A 25,670-nucleotide genomic window follows, 5' to 3' on the forward strand; every position below is an offset into this window, starting at 1 on the left:
AAATTGTAAATCAATTACTACTGCAGAAATATATGTATTTTTAATATAGGAAATAAGTAACATAATGTGTTCAAGAGTGTTTTAAATTATTATTTATTTATAATTTAAATAGTGTTTGACGTTTAATGTAACCTCACAATTTCATAAACATAACCACTAAGTTTGTTATTGTTTTACACGTGCAAAGCTTAATATTGAGTTGTTTCCGCAAAGCGAATTTATAGTTTCTCTTCTAAACCATGGCGAAAATCAGTAAGTAACCTATACACATTAGTAACTTAATATTAACAAATTACAAATTTTAGCTGATCCTGAGGAAAAGAAAAAGGCTATAAAAGAGGTACTGCGTCAAAGAAAGAAAAAATCGAAACAATTACTAAAAGAAAAGCGTGCCAGATTGATGGTAAAAAATCTGCCATTTACTGCAACTGAAGAAAACCTTAAAGAACATTTTGAAAAGTATGGTGAAGTTAAAAATGTTGAGTTATTAAAGAAGCCAGATGGGAAACTTGTTGGTTGTGGATTTGTGCAATTTGCATTGGTTCAAAAGGCAGCAAAAGCCAAGCACTACACTAACCATCAGCCATTTTTGGGTAGGAATATTCTAGTTGACTTTGCACAGGCAAAAAATAAATTTGTCAAAGAGAAGGTGAAACAGGAACAAGAAGAAGTTAAAATAAAAGAGGAGCCTATAGAAATTAAGGAGGAGAAGGAAGATGATGGTAATGAACAACCACCAGAAAATGAGGATGATATAACTGAAGAAGTTAAAATAGAAGATGAAGATGAGGACTTGGATAGTAATGAAAGTGATGTGGAAGAATGTGATGAGGAAGAAGAGGACTTTGATAAACCACAAAAGAAACAGCCCCATGTAATTTCAAATGATGTCAGTGAAGGAAAAACTGTGTTTATTAAAAATGTACCTTTCTCTGCCACAAATGAAGATTTAAAAAGTTGCATGAGTCAATTTGGACCTCTTTACTATGCATTAATTTGTAAAGATAAATATACTGAACATTCCAAAGGCACAGCATTTGTAAAGTTTAGAGTAAGTATTTTATGAATTCCATTTAAGAGATTAATTAAGAAAATTATTTACAGAATAAAGAAGATGCTGACAAAGCACTTCAAGCAGGAACTGAACTAACTTTACTTGGAAATATTCTTGATTGTCATCCTGCATTGTTAAAAAATGAACTTCAACAAAAACAATCAGATAAGAAAGACAAAAAAAGTCAACCTAAAGATTCAAGAAATCTTTATCTGGTAAAAGAAGGAGGTAACTATTATTTTCAATTATTGTTTTACATTCATTAATTCATAATTGTTTTTAGTTATTTTGGCTGGTACAAAAGCAGCAGAAGGAGTTTCACAGAGTGATATGGCAAAGAGGCTGCAACTAGAACAGTACAAAACCCAAATGTTAAAAAATCTCAACATGTTTGTGTCTAAAGAGAGATTAGTTATTCATAATTTGCCTGCAACTTGGGATGATAAAAAATTGAGGATTTTAGTTCAGAAACATGCAGGACCAGGAGCAGTGATTAAAGAAGCAAGAATAATGAGAGATATGAAAAATGTTGATGCAAATGGTGTTGGTAGATCAAAAGAATTTGGATTTGTAACATTAGGCAAACATGAACATGCACTGAATGCCCTCAGATCACTGAATAATAATCCAAATATATTCAATCCTGGTAAAAGACCAATAGTTGCATTCTCAATAGAAAATAAGGTAATGGTAAATGCCAGAGTGAAAAGATTAGAAAAATCTAGACTTAAAAATCCAAAGTGTAAGGATTATAATCCAAAATTAAAGGAAATTGAAGCTGAAAATAAGAAAAGAAAACTTGAAGATACAGAGGAAAATCTTCCGGAATATTCAGGAATTCCCGCAAAACCAGGCGTACAAAAAATGAGGTCTAGACATAAGTTGACAACACAGGCTCAGTTACATTATGAAAATGTGAAGAAGGAGAAGAGAAAGCAGAAGTTCCAAAAGAAGAGCCTTAAGGAAAGACAAAAGGAATTCATCAAACAACCTAAACAAAAAATAAATAAGAAAAAGTTTGAAAGTGACAATTTTTCAAAAATGGTTAATGATTACAAGAGTAAATTGATGAGTGTACCAGTTTCTAAAAAACAGAAATGGTATGGAAATGAGTAGTTAAGCATTGTTGTAAATATGTGTTTATTTATATTATAAAATAAAGGTTTAGTTGACCTTTAATATACATGTTAAACAACTATATAAACAGTAAAAATAAATACTTTGTTTGAAGAATGATTGAAACTATCAAAAACTGTCAGGCACAGGATTGTCCAACTAGTTTTCATTAAATATGATTGCTTCTGTCAAATTTGAATAGTTTCCAATGATTTTTTAAACAAGGATCATATAAAATTGTCTTATTTTATTCACTATCACTATCAGAATAATCCCCAACCAAAGATAAACCACCTGATGGTTTAGCAGCTTCTTGTGCCTTCCCACTGTTTTCATCTATAACTGTGTTCTCTTCAGTGGTTTCTTTGGTAACAGTCTTTTTCACTTTCACCAATCCGCCCAATAAATTTTTTTTGGCTACATTTGTACTAACTTTAGGTTTACTCCAACTGGATGTTGGTTTTGAAACCAAAGGCACCTGTGACACTTCTATACTTGTTACTGCAGCACTGTCTGTACTAGTTGAAGTAGGTTGCTCCTCTTCCTCAATAATCTCTTCAGCTACTACCAACTTTCTCTTCTCACCTGTCTTGAATTTAATTGACTTTATGTAGTCTTCATCCATTTGTTGCAGCTTCTCTTCTCTTTCTTTTTCTGTTAATGTTGTGTCATAAGCCAGAAGCATTGTGTCATAGTCGATAACCTGTTGTCTTTTGTTTAAATCTTTTAACTCCTCTAAGGATTCCAACAGTTCAATTTCATTTTTAGATTGTTTGGTTCGGTTTTCTAACAACTTCATGGGATTGTTTGCCTCTTCCTCCTTGGCTTCCTCTTCTTCTCTCAGTGCTTGTTCTTCTGCTAACTTTAATGCCATAAAGTTTCTCGTTGCCCCAGCTTCAATTTCATAATCTGTGTTCCTTGGGTCTGTTTTGAATGATATCTCTTGAAGGCACCTTGTGCACTAAAACAAACGATTTATATAAAATAATATAGAGATTTGAGGTGATAGTTACCTTAATGTAGAATCTGTAAATCCTAATTCCAAGGTAGTCCTCATTTTCAACATCCTCCTTTCGAGCATTGAACTTTTTACCTTTGTAAATGTATTCTCCGCATGTTTTGCAACGCATGTTGAAGGGGGCCATCAATCGCACAGTGTATTGGCGATTTTTGGGCAATTTCATACGAGGGATTTTCGACGGATCGAAATCCGGGGGATAGTATTTCTAAAACATTGTTTATTAATTTTAAGTACTCTTACATTAACAGAATACTTACGTTTAACACTTTACGTTCGGACATTTTAAAGTAACTGGAAAATAACGAATAAAAGTATAAAAGTCCTTTTATAAACTAAAAACGTCTTCTTCTTTTTTATTCAAAACATGACAGGTTGACAAAGATTATTTGTACTTTTGAACTACTGTTGTAAAAAAAGTACCAAGGATAGATAGAAATAGTAGAAAAATATGGAAACTTTAACTATTGACTGTTAGATGGCAGCATCGTCGCACATACAAGGTGAAGTCGTTAATTTTGAATATTTAAAGTTTTAACGATAATTATCGTTATCTCTATGTAGGTGATTCCCAAGACGTATCGACTAGTTGCCCAGTTATTCTCAGGTAATAATTTCATAAAAATTCCGTAATTGTTATTCGAAATTTTTACCCTATAATGGAGCATTATGGTGAAAATATACTGGTTTTTATTATATTTCTTCAGTTATTAATTATACTTGAACAAAGATTAAATATATATTTTCTCTATAATTATATATTTAATCTCCATAATTTAAATTATCTAGGATTTTAAATTAAAACACTCTTTTGATTCATAAAAACATGTTTTGTTGTAAATTGTTATAACTGATATGTACAAATACAAGCCAAGATTACATATATGTATAAATATACAAATATACTTAAAACTATTGCTATTGTGGAACTGAACTGAGGTATATAGGGATAAGTATTTCTGTACTATTGAAAATTAGGTTTCTGTATGTTTTTGTATGGAAATGGCAGTGTGAACGTGGTTGATAATATATTCATATTTACAATAATTCTACTATATACAAATGTCGAATAAAAAGCAACTAATATATAATTTTATGCTGAAGCATATTAGGTACTAAATATATTTTTTAATAATTTTTAAATCACTTTTTTGATCACCTCTAATTTTAGAATAAACAAAATCACATAATAAAATACGTTTAAATCACATATACAATATAAACATCATTAACTATAAAACAAATAAAAGCAACTAAAAAAGTAACGATTTTTGTTTAAATACTTCTATTGCATTGGTTATAAATTAAATACAAAAATCTGATATTTTCGATACTATTATAAAACTTAATTAAGTCCTTGCTTATGAGCAAAACAGTCTTTAAGTTCTTTAAAAATATTTCTCTACACAAAACCTTATCGCCCACTTCTTTTAATGGCAGATGTGCAAACAATTTTCACCTGAAAGAATGAATTAAGATATTATCTAACTGCGAAGCACAATTCGTTTGCACATCCGCCAGATTTGAAAGCTGCTAGCTAAGTGTACAGATTACAATTCTTTACAATTGGAACACTCCAAAATCATAGGAACAAAAACTGCAAAATATTCTTAATGTATTTACAATGACTATAGTGCTTTCAAATATTCTGCAACGGTCCTGACATTACCAGAACCAAATTGTTATAATATAAGTATTTAAAAAAATGTACGTTCTATTATTTCACATGTTGTACACGGGCAGTGAATATCGAATTAAAAATGGATTGCCACAGATTTCTAACAGAAGTTTATCAAACGAATACAGTTAAAGATTATGTATTTTAGGTCAGTTTTGAATGATAATGACTCCCCAAAAGATTATACTGACTTAAGTAGATAAGAACAAGGTCGGTCTACCATACACGAATTATATTAAGGCACATTTGACTTGCATAGTATTAAAAAAACCGATAACTTCTGTCTATTTGAAAACATGAGAAATTTTTCTAGAACGAATGTTCTGCAGTTCTGGAGTTGTACCATTTTATTATTCAGGATTCCCACGTTGCTGGCTCACTTCTCGTGTAAAACTGCTTTAAAGCGTAACTTATTGCTTTCCCCACGTAGTTAACATATCTCTGCTTCATTCATCTCTCTTCCTTCAAAAGCACACCGTTTTTTTTTAAGTCTCAAGGTACACAACACACTTTGTACAAAAAATTATTTTCAATAAAAGTTTTATGGAAGCGCTAATTTATCACTATCACTAGACAAAATTGCTTTAGAACTGCACGTTCTGCACATCCGTAGGTGTCAGCGTCGCACTGTGCTCTTCAATTTTGCTTGGTGGCGGCGTGAATTCGCCCGGCCTGAAGGTCTCAGCTTCCTGGTGTTCGCTGGTTTGGCTTTCGTAGCAGGCTGAACTACACACCATACTCTCTATTTTTGACAGACACTGTTCAATGTAGTCCTGCAAAAGAAAGAAGCTCGTTAGTCACAATCATTTAATCCATCATTCGAATCTCTTACCTTCTCGATGGAGGTGATCCTGTTGAGGTCGTCGAGAAGATCTTCCAGCGTTTTCCTGCTCTTGCCCAGCCATCCGACGCCGCAGAGGGCGGACGATATGCTGGCGCAGGCCAGAATGCTCGGGTGGTACATCGAAAACTCAAATTCTGCAAGACAAACAAACGGATCAGCATCGCCGCAAAAAAAATACAGCAGGTATCTCGAGGAGAACTACTAACTCGACATGTTTTTCAGAATTTCAAATCAGGCCATTAATCGTAATTACGCGTCGGGTTGTTCTATCATTTTTAATCGTATTTTAATATCCGCAGTGGACATTGATGGTATCAATTGAATGATCTCATGTGTAAGGTTCGTGTTGGGGATCGTCGGCGCAGCGGGACCCAAGACACGCTCCGCAATAATAAATATGGGCGATATTTAAAATGTGTCGATGCAAAAAACTGAGGCGGTGCAATGTGCCAGTGGAAGCTTTCTCACGATTTTAAACCTTTCAAGGTCCCAACGGCGGCTTTATTTCACTTTGCACTTTGAGTGGGTTTGATTACGCGACAAAATCTGGTATGAACGACTCCCAACGGTCAAAACACAGTTTTGATTAAGCGATATCCTTCTCAATTCCCATGAAATTCGAAGAAACATTACAGCCAAAATGTAAAACTTATTAAGTTCCCAAGATGTTTATATGGATAACGCAGGTTATTTTAAGGTGAAGGAACAAGTACCATGTCAAGATTGTTTCGATTAACGCAAGAACAACACCGCCGATTGGTAGGCTTTCTTCCTTGGAATGTAAATTTTGGTCGTGGCTCTTTATTTAGAATAAAAATTGCGTATTTGCTGGATGAATGGTCCAAGTGACATTGAGATTGTGTCCGACCGTGACTTCTAAAGACAGTCGTCAAGTTTACATAACTAAATTTAATACTTCCAAACGTCGTGTTTATAGATTTTTATCTTGGTCCAGATACGTAAAGAATATTGTCTACGATGGCTTCCAGATAAGTTTACGAGTTAAAGAACGGCACGGATTGAGTTGCCCTTATGGATGGGGTTGTAGACTGCTTGTAAATGGTTTGTATTAACTAAAACATGTTCATGTGTGCCATATGGCAACCCGAGCAGTTTACCGAACAGGTTGTTTTGAAATCAAGTTAAGATAACTCAGGTTTTTATGGATTCCCGTGGTACTTAGCGGCCACCCGCATTTTACAGTATCATTTACGTGGAATATCCTGAACTATGGGAAGATCCGGATTAACAAAATTAACCTACCGCAATTAAAGGGACAGATATTTGTGTTAATTGCTAAGTATAAGGGTAACGTTGTATTGTCTAACCCGCATCCAAACCAAAAATTCCGGAAACGGCAGACTTGAAAAACAAATAATGTCATTCAAATTGACTTAGATCATTGTCAATACAAGTTGTGTTAATTTTATGAGAAACACGCTGCCTCGTGTTTTTCGCACAAGGTTACACGTTGTGCGACAATGGGTCGATGAACTGCGGGTTTTTTCGTGGGGTCCAGCGAATCATTGATGTACCGAATTGAGTTAAATTGATAAAAATAAAGAAAAGGGTCTTGGATATCCGCTGGAACAAGATTCATTGACGCAACCCACAGAACACGTTACCAGTTTAAGATTTTCAGAGATTTTTGCACTCTTTCTTTAAATAACTTTTGATAATTTGTATCAACGTTGGTATTTCTGAGAAACATTCCAGATACAAAATCATATAAGTCTCAGAGCAACGCACATAAAAATAAACTTGTTAGTTGTCGGTATTATCACAGCTGAACTGATATTTGATATGACACTTCCTTTGTGGAGTGGTTTTTTGCCAATGCCCCGCCGTCCCAACAAAATTATTGGAGTATAACTTTCATACATAAATGGCAAGATATGGTCAGCCCTTTAAAAATACGGAAATTTTTTAAGTAGAAAATTGAATTAATTACTCCAATAGTATGAAAACAAATATAGTTTTTAAAATAATATTTACTGACTTATGACCCCCATCACTTTTACTTATCTTTATCTTAAATATGACTCCTTAGGAATGTGTAATCTGGTTGTCAAAATTCTTTTACATTAAAAAAATATTTATGATCTATTTTTCAAAAATAGTAGTTAGTAGAAATGCCACGAGGTAACGTCAATATTGTAAGTACCACGTTTGCAGTAAATTAAAGAGTGCTGAAACCTTGTCCAAGACACCTGACCCGTACGACGTTCAGTCCGTGCCCCACCAATTTGGATATTGGACAACGATTGGATGTTCCCCCGTATGATTGCGGCAGACACCGCTCAGACGCCGTGTGGGAAAGTGATTCGGACGAAAACGAGAGTGTCGTGGTGTGTTTGTTGTCTTCGGGGCTCACTTTAGGTGGAGAGGCCGCTCGGAACCTTGAACGCGAATTATGGGCGGCCGCGGATCGTCTTTTACCAACCGCCATGCCAAAAAAAAAAAATGACTGTAACGGTCGAATTTTTGCTCGTGCTGGTTTCGCGTCCAGATCCAACGGACGGGGCACGGGAACAATATGCACGTCTTTCGCGATGACGGTTTCCAAATCTGGATACTATATCTCGACGGAAGAATGTTCTTAATTAAACATGCCCGGGTCCAATTAAACTGATTAAATGATGTAATTCCCGGGACCGTCGTAATAATTTGCACATTTTACGGTGGGAAATTGTGAATGCCGCAAAGGGCATTCGTATTGTAATAAGTAATAGTTTTTGCCCCGGAGCAAATCTATAAAGACGAAGAATGCAAGTAGGTGTTATGTTTTACCAACCCGACGTAACGAATCTTTTACAGCGTCTGCAAAGTCCAGACAATGCAGCCGCGGTCTTAAATGCGGGTGGCCTTAGAGTTCATTACCTGACTATAAAAACACCACCGAATGGTACCTTATCTTCATATCTCGATTTTGTTGGGTATTTTTTGGCTTCGGTATTAACATGTCAAGATAGTAATTACACGCCACAAAGACTTAAGTGGTACATACCTCTTGCGCACAGGGTGATTAGGGTTTTCGCATGGTTGATGACCATATCCATGCTGACACCCACTTCTTCCACTGTCAGCCTGTTGAGGATGTGTTTCAGGAAGGCTTGCGCTGTCACTGCGGAAATGTCCCATTTTAAGGTTCTCAAGACTAGAAGTTCCCAGTCCTGTAACAAAAACAGAAACTATTAATTTAAACATTAGGAGGCAATATATTATAACAAAACGAGTCTCCTACTTGTTTTCAAAACAGAGTTTATTATACAGTTACATTTCTTATTGTACTTTAAACTTTATAACTGTTTGTTGGTTAGCTTTTAATCCGGTAAATGATGGCTCCTCTATATCTATTGAGCTTTGGTCATGGACTATCCATATTTCCATTTTATGAAGACATCTCCCAATAAACGAGGAATAACTTAACCACATCATTTGCTTCAGAATTATATAATTAAAAATCCGAGACCAACTACGGAATTCCTATTTATACACATGTTTATAGTACCTGTTAGATACCTGTCAGGAATCTTTTTGAGGCTACAGGTAGACAAACTCTAATGGCTTCTAACGGCAAACCTTCTCGGAATTGGGAAATAGGATCCAATGTGACTTTTCTTATGAAAAAAAGTCATTGTTGAATCTGTTTAATCTTCCACATTGACCCAGGCATCCTTCCTATTGTGACATAGGGATTGCCTTGACAATGGAACAATTGAATCGGAGTTATAAAGTGGCGCCGACCGTGACGCAAAAGGATAATGAATACTCGTTTGTTTTTCACGGATTTTTCACCATTTACTGGAAACTACCATCTAATTGAATATTCAATAACCAGTTACGACTACATAAAAATAATTGCCAGGTACAGTTATTCCAATTGTGTTAATAATTAAAGGCGACAGTTTATGAATGAAATTAACACATAATACCGTCTACACAACGTTATGAGGTACTTTAAAAATTAAAAGCAAGCCAAGGAAACAAACATCTATTAAAATTGAGGAAGTGTGAAACAGTGTTGTTTGTATGGCAGTTTACGTTATCGAATTTCACCAAGGATTTTTTGTACAACCGATGTTTAATTGAATTTTTATTGTAATGTGGTTATTAAACTTGAAGAGGCGACATCAATCAATTGTAAATGGCTCCAGCTAAACCTTCAGTTACTTTTAGACTAGGGAAGAAAATGTCTCCAAGCTGAGTTTTTGATAAAATCAATTCTAAATAATCTTTTAATGCGAAAGCTTCAAGGTCCTGTTCATCAATCGTAATCAAATATTAAATGTAGTATGTTCCTCTAATCTAATTTAAATATTGACACTAGTTACTATTGGCCAAAAGTGAATATGTTCATCTGGCAAACAGTTCCAACTATTTCCGTTAAGTTACTTCTTTAAATTAAACACACAGATTTTAATATTCTGTGTTGTCAAATGTGGCATTAATTAATAAATTCCAAAAATATACATTCATTTTTCAAGGTCTTCATTATGAAATGATGAAGAAGCTATTTATCTTTGAATATTTTGACTGTACAGAAAGAAGCAGAGAGATTTTAAGCAAATTTCCAACAAATGATGGATCCAGGACAAAACGACAGGCCTCAGTTTTCGTCAGTCGCTAATTTGATTTGTACATTCTTGCCGAAGAAATCCGATCCAATGGTCGTACAGGACTGGTCTTATGCGGCGAATTCCAAACCCAATACGACCTTCACGTATCTCTGTTCAGCATCTACCTGAACGCGTTCTTCCATCTTCGTTTATTTTTCCAACACACAAAAACTTGAATTCCTTTCCGAATGAGAGAAACACACACAGACTCCACGCAGATCTGTCCTGTCGTGTGTGGTAGGGGGTTATATGGACTCAGCCACGGTTGCAAGTGGAAAATAAGAAGATTAGCAGATGCTTTGAAGGTTGTCCTCGTTTTTTGTAATTCATGAAGAGTTTCGTTTGAGCGTTAAAATACGTTTCCTGGTTATTAAATGTAATCAATGGGCGTTATTTTTGTTATCGGCGCCTGCTGATAATCCTCCAAACCGCTGAATTTCCTATTTGTAGACCTCCAAATCCGCAATGTTCTAAGTTATGAACGAAATGATTGTTTGCGACCTAATTTCCGTACCGAATATTAAAACAAGCACATGATAAATTATACGTAGACAGTCTCAGGTATTGCAACAGCTGATCTAACGTAATTTTGGCGTGTTATCTCATTTGCGATGGTTTATAATTAAGATACGAGCTTTAAAATAACATTTATATATACTCTCAGAACCCAGTGTGATAACAGTCGTTGGGGTCAGACGAATCAGCTGTAATGGTTATAAATTATTTTCATTCATAAATATACATCAAGAGATGACTTTGCGCGATATCGGGCATCTGAACGCACCAAAAGGAGACCGAAACCGATTTTTATAATAGGAATTTTGTTATTCTAAGCACATCCTGTCGATATGTGTTTTGAACCAATATTTATATTGATATAGATCAAAAGTTAATTTGTATCATAAATCGCTTTTTATTCCGTTACATATTCTTATAAATTTTTATCATTGTCTATCAGCCAAGAGCAAATATATGAAGAAAAACCATTTATCTCGTCACAGGAAGTTTGTTTTAAACCGTGATACAATAAATCATGAACAAATACACGTTTAAAGGGATCTTGTTCGCATTTCCACGTCCGATATTTCTTAGTTGTTTTCATTTCGTTTACGTTAATCGAATCAGGAAGAGGTCGACATTAATTTTATGCTGGTGTTGGTAAAACAGGTACCGCATATTAAATTAAAACTAATGGAATCACTTACCAATAATTGTTCCTTAGTGACACTATGATCCGTATAATACACTAAAGTCTCAGCTAATAGAGGTCTGGGTTGCCGGAGTTTTGACGCAATTAGCATACAGGCTGTGCCCAACAATTGTAATTGGGTCTTTCTAATACAACAACACATTAAAAATCTGTCCATGTAATTCATTGCTAATACGAAGACGTCGTCCTGGCATTTTTGCTCCTCACAGACCTGTAAAGATATGGGTGTAATTAATAAAAAATAAATTGATTTAAACAACGTGTTTGTAATTCGAACTGGTGATTTATCTTTGATGTTTAGTCATTTGATGAAATTGCATAATATTGCTATAAATAACCTCGATTTAATTGTAATATACAGATATGTGTGGTTTTTAAACTTATTTAAAAGCCTTATCCCTTCATTAAGTAATTAATAAAGGAGTTAATTAAATTAAAAAAATTATCTGCTTCACGCTCAACAGTTGCTGACTTCTTAGATATGCAAGTCTAAATTGTTATGGTTGTGGATCTATAAATAATCATTAAATTCATAACAGTATCAACATAAGGCAATTCTACGTTTTGGTCGATGGAATTTTCAATTGAATGATTTTATTGTCGATTTAAATAGATTACACCATAATTAATCTTAATATATTTGTTTAATTACATTTATTTGAAATTTTAAACTGGATATTTTTGAGTTTGACTTTTAACCTCCGGGACACAGATGTCGCTTGTTTATATATGCGATTACATCTCATTTTATTTTGGTTTGATGATTTTCGCAATTATAATACAAGTTTCCTATTAACTTAATAATCAATCTTATTAGATATTGTTTAATAAACTTCTTTCAATACTAATAAAATAAATTTTGAAATTTTCCTTGAACTCCTTAAATATAGATGTCGCCAGTTTTTTATGTAAAAAACCACAGAAAATATTTTCTAAAATACTTAATTTTAAATATTTAAGTAAAGAACTGTAAAAACAAAACCCATTTAACTTATTTGTAGTTTAATTCTAATATATTTTTTGTAACCGTGGTTTCTATTTTTAAAATTTTCCAAATTCAAAAACAAATACGTTTAAACTATTCATAATACATTTAAATTAATGTATAACGCTTATTGTTAACATAATTTCCTACTTACAGTTCAAATTCTATGTTTACATTTGTGTGTTTAAAATTTCTGATGATGTGGAAGTGTTACTTACATATAAACTCTGAATTGATCAAACAATGTTACAACCATTGATATTGTGTTGTCAGACGGATTTAAATATTAATAATGTTACTAAGCTAGAAACCGACACAATATACATTTTTTGCAGTACACGTTCTATTTTTACAATTATTACAATACAAAAATTGTCTATTCATCAATTTTTTAAAGGCCTTGACTGAAGCAATATAACATAATGTTAGAATCAAGAAGCGTGACAATGTGCGCGATAAAAACGGTAGTAAAAATTGGTGATTTAAAATTTAAAAGTCCACAACCATTTTTAAAAAGTCATTTAAATAAATGTGTAGCACCTACGGACACCAAAAGTCTCACCTTTTTCCGGTGCACGAGCTTTTCGGCAGTCAAGGCCACGTAAGGACATTGCCATTATTTCTAACCTGTTTAAAAATTCACCATTTGCAAAGAAGGTATGGTACTGGTCCGCGAAATTTTTCGTGGGGCCTCACAGCTGATTAACAGTTCCTTGACCCCGGCCATTTAAATTTTTCCTAACGTGTGCCATACTAGGTGCTAATTGCTCGTACGAAAATACATGTGTTACGAAAGAGTTTCTGTTACGTATGCAATTGTAATCTAATCAGTTTTAATTATGCCTGGCTGGTATTTAAATTTTAAATAGCAAACGTCTGGTTACCGGACGGTACCACAATGCGATACGTGTGATATTGGAGTCAGGACTTCCGCGATTTAAGTTTTTGAGGAAATTTATGTAAAGGAATTAACGTGTCCTTACATCAAGTTGTAAGGACAATAAGGTTACAAATCCACGTTTGTGACATACCTCCATCATCCATTCAGCGACGACTTTTCGCATGTGGACGTTGACTTCTGTTTGTACTGTCCTTAAATCGTTGTGACAGTACTGTATGCAGTATCTGTCCTCGTCCTTAAGTAGCCTTTTAAGTACCCGGTCGTGCAAAAGGTGTCTGTCGTCGTAAGCCACATTCTCGTTCTCCGCTTTCTCGGTACAGTACAAGTCCATCTTTGTGTCCTTCTTCTATTCTTATTCTTTAGTCAGTTACAGGAAAAAATTTAATAAATATCACAAAACACACACTTAACCACTACTAGTATATATCACAATCGGAGTTGAAATAGTTTGTTTTCTTTTTAAATTAATTTCGATTTCGTTTTTTAGTCCTTATTGTCCTTGCTTATAGTGTATTGGTTTCTTAGGAGCGATGTTATTGCTGCGGTTGGTGAGAGAGCAATGTTGAGCTTTCGAGTTGGCGATACTCGTTCACCGTATTCTGCTCCCACCACTTTTTTCAAAGTTCTCTCCGTCGCTTTCGGTTTCGGTTTCGGCCGTGGGTCGGCTGTAATTCTAAGCTCGATTCGGATTAGATCTCGTCTATGTTGCTTGTTTCGAGTAATGCAAAAGCACCAAGACAATAATAATGTCATTTAAATGTTTAAAAACAATTTTAATTGTAAATAAAGATAGTTTATTATGGCTTTTATTATTACTTTTTTAGATTACGTCGTTTATTGTAATGTAATTTTAATTTTTATTACCCATTTAACTGTTTTTAATACTGATTTATTTAAATAAACATAAAACAATTGATTAGGTTTAAATAACTTAAACGATGAATATTTAAATTTACACATACGCACACACAAAAATTAATAATTAACAGTAAAATAACTAAACATTTAACTTCAATGATATAAATAAATTAATTAAATAGTTTTCAGAGTTATAAATTTTTTAATTTTTAAAATATTTTTTAATTTATATATTCATTCATTCAAGTATGACATCAAAATTACATCATAAAATTTGATTAATATTTCATACTTTCATGGTTCATATATTTTCATAAAAAAAAATACAAAATTTGTTAATTAAACTTTAAAATATATAATTAAATATTTATACTGTCTTTGATTTTACTCTTATAAACAATGCATAGAGCACCCTTAAATTATCTTAAGATTCACCAAATTAAAAAAAAATATTCCTAACCAAATTTTTTTTATGAAAATTTACATAAATGTGACACCAAAACTACATTATACAACTATATATATTGACTATTTATTAATCCCATTAAACTATATTACAAGCTTTAAAATGATGAAATTACAACTTAAATAATTAAATATTTATAACTTCGAGGATGTAAAATTGTTTCAGAATTGATCAACTAAAGTATTCATTTCCAAATTCAATAAAATTATTTTATTAGAGACTTACAACATCAAACACACATTGGAATTGATAGTTTTTACATTAATACTAAAATAATTAAACTTTTTTTTAAAATTGAAAGAGTTTGAATATTTTTAATTATACTAACAGATAATCTAATTAAATAATTTTCAAAATTACTAAATATTTTATGTTTGAAATAAAAATTATATAAATTAATTTTATTATCAAATATTTTTTGAACCAATTAAACTAGTTTAAAGCTTTTTTGATTTTACACAAGGATTTATTATCAAAAAAATGCAACCATAAAACTAATAATTAAATTATGTAAAATTTTCAAAATATTAGAATAACTAAACTATTTCTTTAATCTAAAATAATTTGTACATATTAACTTAATTAAAGTATTTATAAAAAAATAGTATATTAACTATAATAATAATAATATCAACTTAAATATAACTTATAAAATATTTTAATTTTTTTTTTTAAATTATTTATTTAAATTTGATTTTACACCATATTTAGCATCTGTTATGAAAAACTGCAGCCCCACAAATTCAAATATAACACAAAATCCTATAAATTAAACAAAATATTCAACCCCAATTTCAGTGAAATTACTTTATTGAAGACCCACTTCGGTATGGCATCACAATCACATGGCAGTTGATATTTGTTTTTCCAGTTACATTGTATCAAATCGTCGTGTGGAGTGATTCTGGAACACATTTCAAAATAAACAGCAATATGTTAATTAATAAATATTAGTTTGTCTAACCGATGTCACGGAAGCCCTAAGTGCGATAGCTGTTATTTATCACGACCTACCCGAACAAATTTTCGATGGATTGATGCGTCTGCACCAAGGCTTCGAAGTGAACCCTAATGGGCTGGGGGAACTGATGTTAATTATAAAAAAATACCACACCGAAAGAGTTCAGCCGTTATTTATCGTTTTTGATATGATTTGGATTTGTTAATTATGATGCTTGCGTAGGCTTGTGGGGATGATTTTTTCTACACCGTTTTTTTTCGTTCAAATTGGTTTTTAAACAATATGGTACCCAGTTAATTAGTGTTTAATGAGGACAAAAAGAGCGGCAATAACGTAACGTCAACGACTTTTTTTCTTAAAATAAAACGAGATCGTGGTTGAGGGCGCGAAAACCCGCCTCCAATGGCGAATTGGAGTGTAACGTGGCACGGATGTACGAAAGTAAATATAGCAATAAACCAAAAATAAATGAAATCGTTTGAAATTTTATCACTAGGTCATGCAATATGTTTAACATCTGTGACTGTGGTGGAATCGAAAAGCTCATTTCTTACGGTTCATTCAGACATTGGTCTTCGGAAAAAGATGAATGAACTGTGACTAGTTGGCATGAGTAACAATAATGCGTAAAAGTGAACCCGGGATGGACTGCAGTGACCATTTTATGGCAAACATATGTTTTTGGATGTTCTCCAAAAAAAACAACAATTACAATGCAATAAAGCTGGTTTACAACCCTTACGGGAACTCGGATTTCCCGTAAAACCCACAAAATATTAATGCTAATTGTCCCCTTTTACAATAGCTTTAGGAAAGTTTTACGCCACCTGTATTTTCAAGTTTTTTCGCATTCGAAACAAATTTTAAAGGAGGGAAACTAATCGGCAATCTGTGACGTGTCTATCTTTGGGCGCGAAACATGTTGTTCTACATTTATAATCACCGCGTTGATAACGGTATTATGTATGCCGTTAGTATCGGTGTGATAAACACATTAGATCAATCCTGCGTCCTTTAAATGCACTTTTCGGCCGTCGGACACGCGGAAAAAATTGTGCAAAGATGTAAATATTTGAATGTACCATAATTAAAATGGTATTACTGAGGCCCAGCATCCGTTCACACGCATCTGATGCCGCAACAGACGAGATATGTTGCGAATCTTGTTGCGATCAGGGTCGTGCAAGTTCAGCTTCCTCGAGGCTCGAACCCGCAACGAATATTGCCATTAAAAATCCTTTATTTTAATGGGTAATTTATTTTAATTTTTCAATGTGTCCGAAATGATTTAATGTTTAATATATCTTTGTGGCAGCTTTGTGACTGTATGGTTTTCCTTGGTGTCTGAAAAAATAGTGGTATTAAAATAATGAAAATCTCCATCCACCAAAATGTTTAAAACAAGTTTTTATATAAACATTTAAATATATGACAAGACTTTAATTCAAATTTGTTAAAATATAGTCTTAAAGACCTAAATGGCAATTTTATAATATAAAAATTTAAAAAAATTATTCTTTAAAATATATATATACATATAACATATTAGAGATTATATCATATTAAATATGGACAAAATGAAAAAATGTTTTATGAAAATGAAGAAATATATTTTTTGCAATTTTTTGATTAAAATTATTTATAATTTATATAATAATAATAATTTTATATAAAATGGTTTTGATAAAATCAAAAATATAAATTGAATGTCTTTTAATATATGCATAATTTGTAGATTTATTATTGATGTTTTACACTTGTATGTAAATTATTTAATAATAATAATAATTCCAAAATATCCTCAATTTCGATATTTTTAAATGAAGGTTATAATATTTAGGATTCAAACACATTTATAGAAGTACTTATTTTTTTTAATAAGAGAATTATTTAAAAAAATATTCTGAATTTTAAAAAATTGTGAAAAATTCTTCTCATCTAATATTTCCACATAAATTCTAAGCTTCTAAAATCTTTGAATAATACTAAAATCTACTATAATTTCTTTGTTCTATTCTTAATATTTACAAAATTATGATTTGTTTTGTCTGTTATATTTCTTATACCTAATTTTAAAAATTAGTTAATGTTTACAATAATTAAGATCAATAACATTGTTATAGAAGTACTTCATTATTTTAATAAATGAATTATTTTAGAAATATTCTTAATTTTAACAATCTCTGAAAAATTATCATCTAATGTTTTCATATAAATTTTAAACCTTTGAATACTAATAAACTATATTATAATTATTCTATTCTATTCTTAATATTTACAAAATAATAATTTTTTGCTTGTTATGTTTCATTTTATTGTTATAGGAACTTTCATTTCATGCCTTAAAAATTATATTTAGTTTTAAAAATTAGTTTTTATAATATTAAAATTAGTGAATTAAATTTAGAAAGTCACTTGAAAATTTTATTTGGAATTAATTAAACTTTATTAGGTTGTTACCTATTAATTATAGAACTATTAGAAAAGTCTGAAAAGTAATACATTTTATTTCTTATCATTTTGAATATGTATATTTATATTTCCATCTCTCTTCTTGATTGCAATGTGTGAAAAATTGCATAAATTTATCCTTACATATGTTTATGCTATACACATAGAACTCTGTATTGCTAAAATATTGTTTACACTTTAAAATGTTAATATAAATATAGCAAATTTTTTTGATCTACACATAACAAGATAACCAATATCAAAATTAACTACGTAGAATTCGAGTGAGAAATCGTTTCCTTCCCATTTTTGTATATTTTAAATAGTGTTACGTTTATTGATTGATAACAGGTATCAATCAACAAAGAACATTTTATGATAATCTATGAAAAAAACCGAGTTGGAGACATATTTCCGTCGCCACTTTCCTTGTAACTTTCAGTAAACATTGTAATGAAACAAAAATCCATTATAGAAAACCTGTAATTAATTATTCTCAGTGCATAAAAAAGTCTTTCTGGTTAACATAATGGAAAACTTGATTGGCTCAATTTTGAAGAACTAGGAATATTATTCAGGTATACGGGTTATTAAATTTTCATCGTGATCTAGGTAAAATTGGCGTACAAGAAACAGATTGTCATTTTTATGGGAGCAGACATCAGTGCAATTAATTAATGGATTATGATTTTAAATAATTCATGAAGCGTAATAAATCAAATTTTTCACGTTAGAACGAGATGTGACGTCTATTAGTTTGATTTTTATCTGTTGTGATAAATGCTAAGATGCAATTATTTATTTATTTTTAAAATCACATTCCATAACTGGTTAAAATTATTGAAGCTCATTCAGAAAACAGAGAAGTGTTATTTAGTAGCATAAAAGTCAAAGAACGACCTTGATTTTTTAAAATTTGCAATCTAAGTGGTTAAAGTACTTATTATTAAACGTTCACGAGTAATGCGGATATTTATAAAAGTCATTGGTAAAACGAGCACTACAATTTATAGTTAGAATATTGCCTTCAACCAAAATAAGTCTTAATTTAATTATTTTAAAAAGTCAAGATAATGGTAACATTAAATTTAACAGTACACATCATTAAGTATTAAAATATCATCAAATATCAAAAGATTCAGTACTTCTAATATCGAAATTTATTGATTAATTGATTAATTAATTAATTATTTACTTTATCTTAAAATATGTAAGAAATGGCCTTAATCCTTAATTTTGCCTTCATTCATTCATTCAAAATAAATTACAATTAAACTATTTACTTAAATATTAAAATATATTTAAACATTAAAAATATCATAAATTTATCCTCAATCTTGCCATTCAAAATAAAATATAAAGTAATTATTTGAAACAGTTAAGAAAAGCTTAAATCTGAATAGTTGGATGTCTTAACATTTTCTAAAGGCATTAAAATATGTCAAACATCAAAAAGGTTCTATGTTAATAAAAAATTTAATATTTCCTTAATATTAAGATTAAAGGAAGAATCCCCATTTAATTACCTAAAACCATTAAAAGTTGTTGGTTGGATGTCCTAAATTTCTTTAAAAACATTCTTTCTACAGATTTATTTTTAATTTTATTAGACCGTCTTAAATTGTATGGGAAATTGTGTGAATTTATCCTTAATTCTTAATATTGCCTTCATTTAAAATAATCTGTAATTTGGTTTATTAATTTATCTTAAGTTTAACCATTAAAATATATTTGGATATCTTAAGATTCTCAAAAAAGACTTTAAACATTGAAAAATCTTATTTTTATAATACTCGTTCTATATCTTTATTCTTGATTTATTCTAATACTAATTAATTAAAAACATTAAACAGTAATTAGATGCCTTAAACTTTTTTAAAAATATTCTTTCTACAGGTTTATTTTTAATTTTATTAGACCATTTTAAAATGTGTGAGAAATTATATGAATTTATCCTTGATCCTTAATATTGTCTTCATTCAAAATAATGTGTAATTTGTTTACTTAATTTATCTTAAATTTAACCGTCAAAAATATATTTGGATATCTTGTTATTTTTAAAATATTGAATCTGTATAATTCGTTCTGCACCTTTATTCTTGATTTATCCTTAAAGCTTAATATTTCCTTTCAAAATAAATCGTAATTTTAATACATAACTCAGCCATAATAATCAGAAATCTGACATTAGTTTCACATCATTAAAAAATACTTGGATCCCTTAAGATTCTTAATCATTTTGTCATCTTTTAATTAAGCCTCCCGATTCTTGGAATAATTTTTAATCAGATGCATATTTCAGTCTTTTTATAGATATTACGCCAACTTATCTGAAACAGACTCGAAGAATTTTCCGTTGCAGCTATCTAAAGTAAAGGAACATGTTGATTAGACTCAAAGCGCGATAAAATAGCGACGATCAAATGGCAATACCATAACCCAACACCTAAACCAACATCCATCCACGCAAGAAAATGTGCATTCACCGAACGCGTCTAGCGTTACTGAATGAAACCGTCGAGAAAAATCGCTGCGGCCAACCGGGTAATCGACGCCTCTCATTTCACACACACTCACATGTTTTTCGAGAGACCGCAGATGTGTGGAATGCGGCCATCCTCAGCAATCGTCTCGGGGACCTGTTCCAATGGTGCGAGTCGGAACATATGATCGGCCATATGATCGCCTACCACGCCACCAACCCCTGCTAACCCGCCTGCAACGGGGTGGTTGTCTGGATTTGTTGGCTTTTAAATTTTAAAAGGCCCCTGGCGCCGCTCTGTTATGTCTGCCATAACTCTTCGCCGCTCGCCGCGCGCAACGAATTCCGTTGGGCATTTAACAGGTTTTTGGGTTAGATGGGATTCTAGCCGGCTAGCTAGACGTTCTAGCGGTGCTGAGGAGCTTCGTGGCACGTCGCGTTCTGCGCCAGTGTTTAGATTGTTTGCAGGAACACTTGCCTGATGCGAATTCGTCTTTAATTTATTATGCTTGCTTGAAGCGACTTTAACAACTATTGAAAAACAAAATATTGATTGTAGCCTTTCAAGAATTTTACTATTACACTGCAGTATACAATATTTTAATTAATAATGTGATTGGATAATATTGAATTAATTTGCCAAGTCTGCGTGTCAAATCTCATCCTTGAAATGAGGCAACTTTTAAAGAATACCTACTCAAGTTGAAGTCAACAAGAACATCAAATTGATAAAACAAATGAATCCAATAATCAAGTTTGATTCTCCCCGTGTTATCCATTTGTTACAGGTCCCAGTCGCCCACGACGTCCGACGTCCAAACCACCCCGTAACTATTTTACTTTGAGCCGCATTGACGGTGATTAATGGCGTTTTCTTTTTGATACAGCACCGATGTTATTATTGTATTATAATAAATAAAAAACAGCCCCGTCAGACCGAATATAATATTCTCGCCAAATTAACAGTTTATTTTCAGGCTGCGGGTTGAATGAACATATATCTATTACGCGTAATAACATAACCTAATTAGCGGAAAAGTCGAACCACTGTTGTTGGTGGACATTTATGTTAGACGTAATTGAATAATTTCCAGAGAAGCGTTTAGTCGAGGTTTTCTAATAAAAGAAAATTTAAACGGTTTTTATTTAAATAAAAGGTTCTGCGGGACATCCCAAGAAAAGTAAATTATGTTTAACACATTTATATTTCTTTTTAAAAACTAAATCCTGTTTTTATTTCATCGTATGAATTTTCATTAGAAAAATGCAGTAATTCAGTTGAAAACTCTTTTTTTATAAATAATTTCAAATAATCAAATAAGTTTCAGAGAAGTCTTTAGTAAAAATTCTGTGGTGACAGAAAAAATAATCTAAGAAATAAATAAATAAAAATTTTAGAAATAAAAAGCAATTATATAACTTGTTGAATTTAAAATATTCCTGTGCAGTAATTAAATTAAACTATACTTAGCAGAGAAAATGTAGTTTATGTTTCTAAATATAATCTTCCATTAAGAAGTTTGAATTACTTCATTTTTTATATTCAAATTTTTTACCTTTCATGAAAGAAAAATGTTTTTATTTTTCTTATTTAATAAGAAGGCTTAATACGATTTATATTTATTCGAATTTTTGAAAAATTACAGTAATGATCAATTTAATTATGTTATCACATCGATTAGAAAAATATATTCATTAATTAATATTATTCAATGAGAAAATCATTTCATCAATCACTTATTTGAGATGTAATTGAAGGTCTACACAAGCCTTAATTAAGGTTTTTAGTAACAGAAAATTAATTGTGGTATTTAAATAATTTTTAATCTAAGGAAAAGTTTCTTTTCAAAAAGAATAAGTGGTTCACATTAATATATTCGAAAATTATTATTAAGAATTGGATTGAATTATACTCCTCCATCATTCTTATTACCTAACCTAACCTAAACAAAGTTCTTTTTGAAATATGAATTTGAATAAATATATTAATGTACATTAATAAAATCCAGTTATTATATGGAATTTTTGGTTCTTATATTACAATTTTTTAAATTTATTGAAGTAACTTTTTTCGATTTTGGAGAAAAAACTTTTGTAACAATATTCATTGTATCATTTGAACAAATTTGACTTAAAGAAAAAGTTCTTAAATGCAACAGAATATTATGTAAAATATTTATTTTATATTTTTGGAAAAAAAAATAATCCATATTTCCAAATATAATATATAATCTCCAATTTTTATATTCGAATTTTCAGATAATTATACCCATGAAAAATTATATAGCGACAATTGACTTGATATTATTTTATTACTCTTTAAGTACAATTTTATTCAATTGAAGAATCCTTTTTAATTTACAGTAATAATTTAAAATTGGTGGACATTTATATTAGATGTAATTGAATAAGTTCTAGAGAAGCATTTAGTCAATGTTTTGTAATACTGTAAAATTCATTTTGGCATATAAAGGATTTAATTTAAAAGAAGGTTTTAAAGGACAACGAAAGAATTTGATTGTCACTAAATAATGATTATACTTTTTTGAACTAAATATTTAAATTTCTATTTTATATGATATTATATAGAATTTGAATATTATTTTTAGGTTACATTTAGTATACTTGTAATTGAGTAAAATATTAAGCACTTCGTCCAAGTTTTATAGTAAAAGAAAGTTTACAAATTATAAAAGAAGAGAAAATAAATTATGTTACTCTAGTTTACTTGGAGATTCTATTTTTATCTAATATAATACTAAGACTTAACATAAAATCTAAATGTACTACTCGAATTGATTTAAAAATTGCTATAACTATTAAGCGACAATTTGTTTTAATTATAATATCCCTTCTATCTATACAATACAACAAATTTAAATAACATTATTCAATTGAAGAATGTTGTTTGTACAATTTACTACTGATGTATTATTTCATAGTGATAAATGTAATTACTGTATTTAAAAATCATAAATTGAGAAACTATTTTATTTATAGTTATTTCATATTAGTACTTACACAATGGCATAGCTAATTTTATTACAAGCGGTTTGGTAATTGGCTTTTTGACATTGAAATTAATGAATAAATCATTCAAAATATATATGTCGAGTTTATTGGCTTCATAGTACTGAAATGTGGTCCAGAGTTTGCAATTTACATCAATTGACTTACACTAATTTTAAATAAAATTAGAGTCGTATGATAAGTAGTTCGTAATTACGTATATGATAATAATTAAGCAAAAATTTGTTCTTGTGTTGTGTATATTAAATACAAACACAGATAATTTAAAGGCCAATAATGTTTTCAATTGCAATTTTCCTTGTCTATTTAAAAAAGTGTTAAATAATGACTTTTATTGCTGTTGTTGTTACGACGGTACGTCCATGTTAAAACCACGGTTTTCACGTTTGGCCAATTAAAAAGTAAATGCCGAACGAAAATTTCGAAGAATTTCCGCAACACGACCAGTTTTAATTCCAAACGAAATACGTTTGGTGTCATTGGAAATGATCGTTACCAAAGGTGCAGGATATGCATTCATTTACATTTATACATGTAGAAAACCGCACGGCACGTTGCGTTCCATTGCATAAATATTATAATTGAAAAAATCGTCATCGATGCCTAGGCTGGCCTTTTAAATTTTAAATGGACAATGAATGATTCTCGGATGTCTGTACACCCAAATTACTCCCACTGGAACTGATGTCATGGCTGTTGTACAAATTCGTACACGTTTATGACACACAAACTAGTATATAAAATACGCTCACATTTTTTTTGTTTAGACATTAATTTAATTTGCATTGTAGGGGTATTTAATGTTCCTTTTTTAAATATTGTGGTCACTCGAGTGCGGAATTGTATAATGGTGTTAATGACTTGGTTTTTAAAATTTAAAAGGACTGCGCACTATACGCGCCTTGACTTTGACTTACGAATTACGAATACAATTACACAATAGACTGGCTACGTGTCTATGTTGGGCAAGGATTTTTGGGTTATTGTCTGATTTATTGGACACACTGGGCATTTAAACTCATTGCAAGGAACTGTAATGTACCGAACAAGGTTAAGATGAACGGCCACAATATATAATTGTAATAGTTTTTAATTAGCACAAAAGCTATAATTGAAATGTCACGTATTATAAGAGCTTCATGGAATGAAGCATTATGATGTTGATGATTATAAGACAGTTTCAATATATTACACATGTAATAAGATAGTTGTTAAAGTATGGCAATGTTGTTAAACTGGAGACGGTTAGTGAAATAATAATTCATTAGTGAGAATTTCGCAGGATGTGATTCATGCTGTGTTAATGTTAACAATTCACTTTGAACAAACATATTACCATGTTCCTTGTATAAACTTCAAAGGAATTTTAAAATTTTATATGTGCATATTTTTATTTACTTTTGTTCGGTTTAGTGCAGAAAACTAAGGTTTCAAGTGTTACTCGGAATATATTCGCGGATGTGACCAAATATTTATGGATTTCTGAGCCACAGAGCTCTAATTTTAAGAGTTTCAATTCTGATACATTTCATTTGTTCTTCTCTGAAATATTTGAAATATTGTAGTTTTTTCAAATTTTTAGATATATCAGTTTCTTTACCATTTTTCTCAACCTGTAGATTTTTCAAATTTTCTTTAATTTATACTGCTTTTATATTTTAAAGTTTTTATTTCTTTAGTTTCTCTAGACTCATTCTTTTCTTCTTTAATTCATTTTTTAATTTCTCCTTTTAGATTACAAAGTCTTTTATTTTTAATTTTTTTTATACTATTCATTTTATTTATTTTTATTCTCATACTTTTTCAGCTTTTTCTGTAGAATTTTAATATAATGACTTTCTTTAATTTTTTGATTTCTTTTAATCTATTTCTTCATATTCTTCAACTTATTTATTCCTTTTTCTATATATTACTTCAACTTCTTTAGATTCTTTGGATTCTTTATTTATTTTTTCAATCAATTATTAAATTTAATATTCACTATTTTCTAATTTTAA

General features: G+C 30.8%; 3 protein-coding genes across 3 annotated transcripts; 1 reads left to right on the forward strand and 2 right to left on the reverse strand.

Moving 5' to 3' along the window:
* The first annotated feature begins 50 nt into the window (after positions 1-50).
* Positions 51-2,407, forward strand: LOC109601135 (RNA-binding protein 28). Its single transcript, XM_020017357.2, has 4 exons — positions 51-252; positions 306-1,051; positions 1,105-1,282; positions 1,338-2,407. Exons 1-4 carry the CDS (start codon positions 240-242, stop codon positions 2,168-2,170), a joined length of 1,770 nt encoding a protein of 589 aa, XP_019872916.1. The 5' UTR covers positions 51-239; the 3' UTR covers positions 2,171-2,407.
* On the reverse strand, positions 2,178-3,579 carry LOC109601138 (splicing factor YJU2). The gene is made up of 3 exons (XM_020017360.2): positions 3,449-3,579; positions 3,184-3,396; positions 2,178-3,131 (listed from the first exon to the last, which is right to left on the reverse strand). The coding sequence occupies exons 1-3, from the start codon at positions 3,470-3,472 to the stop codon at positions 2,418-2,420; spliced, it is 951 nt and encodes a 316-aa protein (XP_019872919.2). The 5' UTR covers positions 3,473-3,579; the 3' UTR covers positions 2,178-2,417.
* A 418-nt stretch (positions 3,580-3,997) lies between these two features.
* LOC109601133 (G1/S-specific cyclin-D3) lies at positions 3,998-13,973 on the reverse strand. Its single transcript, XM_020017353.2, has 5 exons — positions 13,556-13,973; positions 11,535-11,750; positions 8,718-8,883; positions 5,699-5,844; positions 3,998-5,639 (listed from the first exon to the last, which is right to left on the reverse strand). The coding sequence occupies exons 1-5, from the start codon at positions 13,754-13,756 to the stop codon at positions 5,451-5,453; spliced, it is 918 nt and encodes a 305-aa protein (XP_019872912.1). The 5' UTR covers positions 13,757-13,973; the 3' UTR covers positions 3,998-5,450.
* Positions 13,974-25,670: the final 11,697 nt, after the last annotated feature.

Source organism: Aethina tumida, chromosome 7 (assembly GCF_024364675.1).
Source record: "Aethina tumida isolate Nest 87 chromosome 7, icAetTumi1.1, whole genome shotgun sequence".
Lineage (NCBI taxonomy): Eukaryota > Metazoa > Arthropoda > Insecta > Coleoptera > Nitidulidae > Aethina > Aethina tumida.

Bases quoted from the DNA above. Each gene is read 5' to 3' on its own strand.
- LOC109601135 (XM_020017357.2), top strand. The intron at 1,052-1,104 runs GTAAGTATTTTA...AATTATTTACAG, and splicing joins CAGCATTTGTAAAGTTTAGA to AATAAAGAAGATGCTGACAA. The intron at 1,283-1,337 runs GTAACTATTATT...AATTGTTTTTAG, and splicing joins TTATCTGGTAAAAGAAGGAG to TTATTTTGGCTGGTACAAAA.
- LOC109601138 (XM_020017360.2), bottom strand. From the start codon at position 3,472: ATGTCCGAACGTAAAGTGTTAAAC. The intron at 3,397-3,448 runs GTAAGTATTCTG...ACAATGTTTTAG, and splicing joins CCGAACGTAAAGTGTTAAAC to AAATACTATCCCCCGGATTT. The intron at 3,132-3,183 runs GTAACTATCACC...CGTTTGTTTTAG, and splicing joins TTTACAGATTCTACATTAAG to TGCACAAGGTGCCTTCAAGA.
- LOC109601133 (XM_020017353.2), bottom strand. From the start codon at position 13,756: ATGGACTTGTACTGTACCGAGAAAGCGGAGAACGAGAATGTGGCTTAC. The intron at 8,884-11,534 runs GTAAGTGATTCC...TTTTTGTTACAG, and splicing joins TCACTAAGGAACAATTATTG to GACTGGGAACTTCTAGTCTT. The intron at 5,845-8,717 runs GTATGTACCACT...TTTGTCTTGCAG, and splicing joins AATCACCCTGTGCGCAAGAG to AATTTGAGTTTTCGATGTAC.